The 1,848-nt window shown below is 52.9% G+C and overlaps 1 protein-coding gene across 1 annotated transcript in view; it reads left to right on the top strand.

The window, feature by feature from the left end:
* Atp8b3 (ATPase phospholipid transporting 8B3) overlaps positions 1-1,848 on the top strand; it is a 23,435-nt gene that overhangs the window by 7,405 nt on the left and 14,182 nt on the right. Inside the window, exon 10 of the mRNA XM_021205399.2 lies at positions 1,457-1,615. Coding sequence (XP_021061058.1) covers positions 1,457-1,615 — 159 coding nt within the window. The remainder of the gene's footprint in view (positions 1-1,456; positions 1,616-1,848) is intronic.

Here is a 1,848-nt window from a genome sequence, read left to right as displayed (position 1 = left end):
GCCCCGGCATACATACATGAGTGCATATGTACAAGACGTGTACAGGCTCCACAGGCCCCGGCATACATACATGAGTGCATATGTACAAGACGTGTAACAGGCTCCACAGGCCCCGGCATACATACATGAGTGCATATGTACAAGACGTGTAACAGGCTCCACAGGCCCCGGCATACATATATGAGTGCATATGTACAAGACGTGTAACTAAAATTTTAAAACTTTTTAAAAATCAAAATAGCTGGACCCATCTTTAGGCCAGCACCCAGAAAACAAAGGCAGACAGATCTCTGTGAGTTCCAGGCTAGTCTGAATTACAGAGTGAGTCCAGGGCAGTCATGGCTACATGGTGAAACCCTGTCTCAAAAAATCAAAAAAAAAAAAAAAATTCAACAAAATATAGAAAAGAGAAATCTGAGGACGGTCGACTCTGGTGGAAAGCAGCCAGCTGTGATCCTCTGCTGTCCTGAGAGCTCAGGGCCTAGTGGTCACATGTGACCCATGGTGGGGAGGGTCAGGCATAGAGAACAGGTGGGGACTCTGAGTTCAGCACATTTCCTGGAACCCAGACACCCCAGGATTTTTAACATGGACAATCTCTTGGGGTCCTGCCTTTTTGGCTTCCCAGCCTTCCAGTGAAAGACACCACGGTCCTTCTGAGGAGGAGACCCACGGGCCAGATTGCTGCTGGAAGGCCAGGGCTGGCCTCTGTGGCCCTCACACACATTCTGCTCCGGCGCTTCCTCCTTCCCGCCTGATGCGTTAAGTGAGCATGCGCTATGTGCCAGGCACTCGGCCAGGCCGTGGGGTCAGTGCGTGGTGGGGTATCGGAGGCACGGAGAAGGCCAGGGGAAGCTGCTCAGAAGGCTGGGAACAGACACGCTCACCAGCTGCTGACCTTGGTCCTCTGTGTCCAGAAAACACACCAGATCCTTATTGTGATGTTTTCCTCCATGTATAGAGGTCTTCTTTATGGTCGTGTTCCTTGAGGAGCTTAATGTATGTGAGAATCAGTTTTCACCACACTGTGGCGAGCTTAAACACTCCTAAAATAGACTGCTAGGCAGCAGACTGGAGGAATCTCAACCAACACTGGCTACTGAGTTGCACTGAGCAGAACTGCCTTCCTGCCACCTGCAGACTCTCTCTCTGCAGGCGAGTGAAGGTCATAGGAATGTCCCCGGAGTGGGGGCTCACAGACACTGATGTCATTGGAGGCAAGAACATCCCAGCAACTTCCATCCAAGATCCAACCACAAGAGAGAGGCCAGGGAGGGACGGTGATTGGATTACAAGGACAGTCATGGGAAACCCTGAGGCCAGGCAGGAAGCTGAGAGACCCTGCTGGGCCCAGTAGGATGGCCTGAGTTGTGGTCATAGGAACGTGGCAGGGAAATGCAGGCCCAAGACTGGTGTCAAGGCTGTAATATGGCTGCTGCCTACTGGGTCCTCACAGGTACAGTGACTTGCGAGGAACCCAACAGCCGGATGCATCATTTCGTGGGGAGTCTGGAGTGGAACAGCAGGAAGTACCCGTTGGACATCGGGAACCTCCTCCTGCGTGGCTGCAAGATCCGCAACACGGACACCTGCTATGGCCTGGTCATCTACGCTGGTACAGCACACTGGGCATCTGGATTGGGGGACTGAGGGAGAACCCTGAAGTTGGTGCCACGAGGGCCCTGGGTGCTGTCAGATGGGCTAGTTGTCAGTACTCTGGTTATTGTTGAGAAAATGGAATGTTGTTGTATAGATACGAGCAGTGGGTGGACAGACGGGGCTGAGGGACTGGATTGGGTGGTGAGTGGATGGGTGGATGGGTGGATGGGTGGGTGGATGGATGGATGG

Source organism: Mus pahari, chromosome 9, assembly GCF_900095145.1.
Source record: "Mus pahari chromosome 9, PAHARI_EIJ_v1.1, whole genome shotgun sequence".
NCBI classification, from domain to species: Eukaryota; Metazoa; Chordata; class Mammalia; order Rodentia; family Muridae; genus Mus; species Mus pahari.
This window is presented reverse-complemented; position numbering and strand designations above follow the sequence as displayed.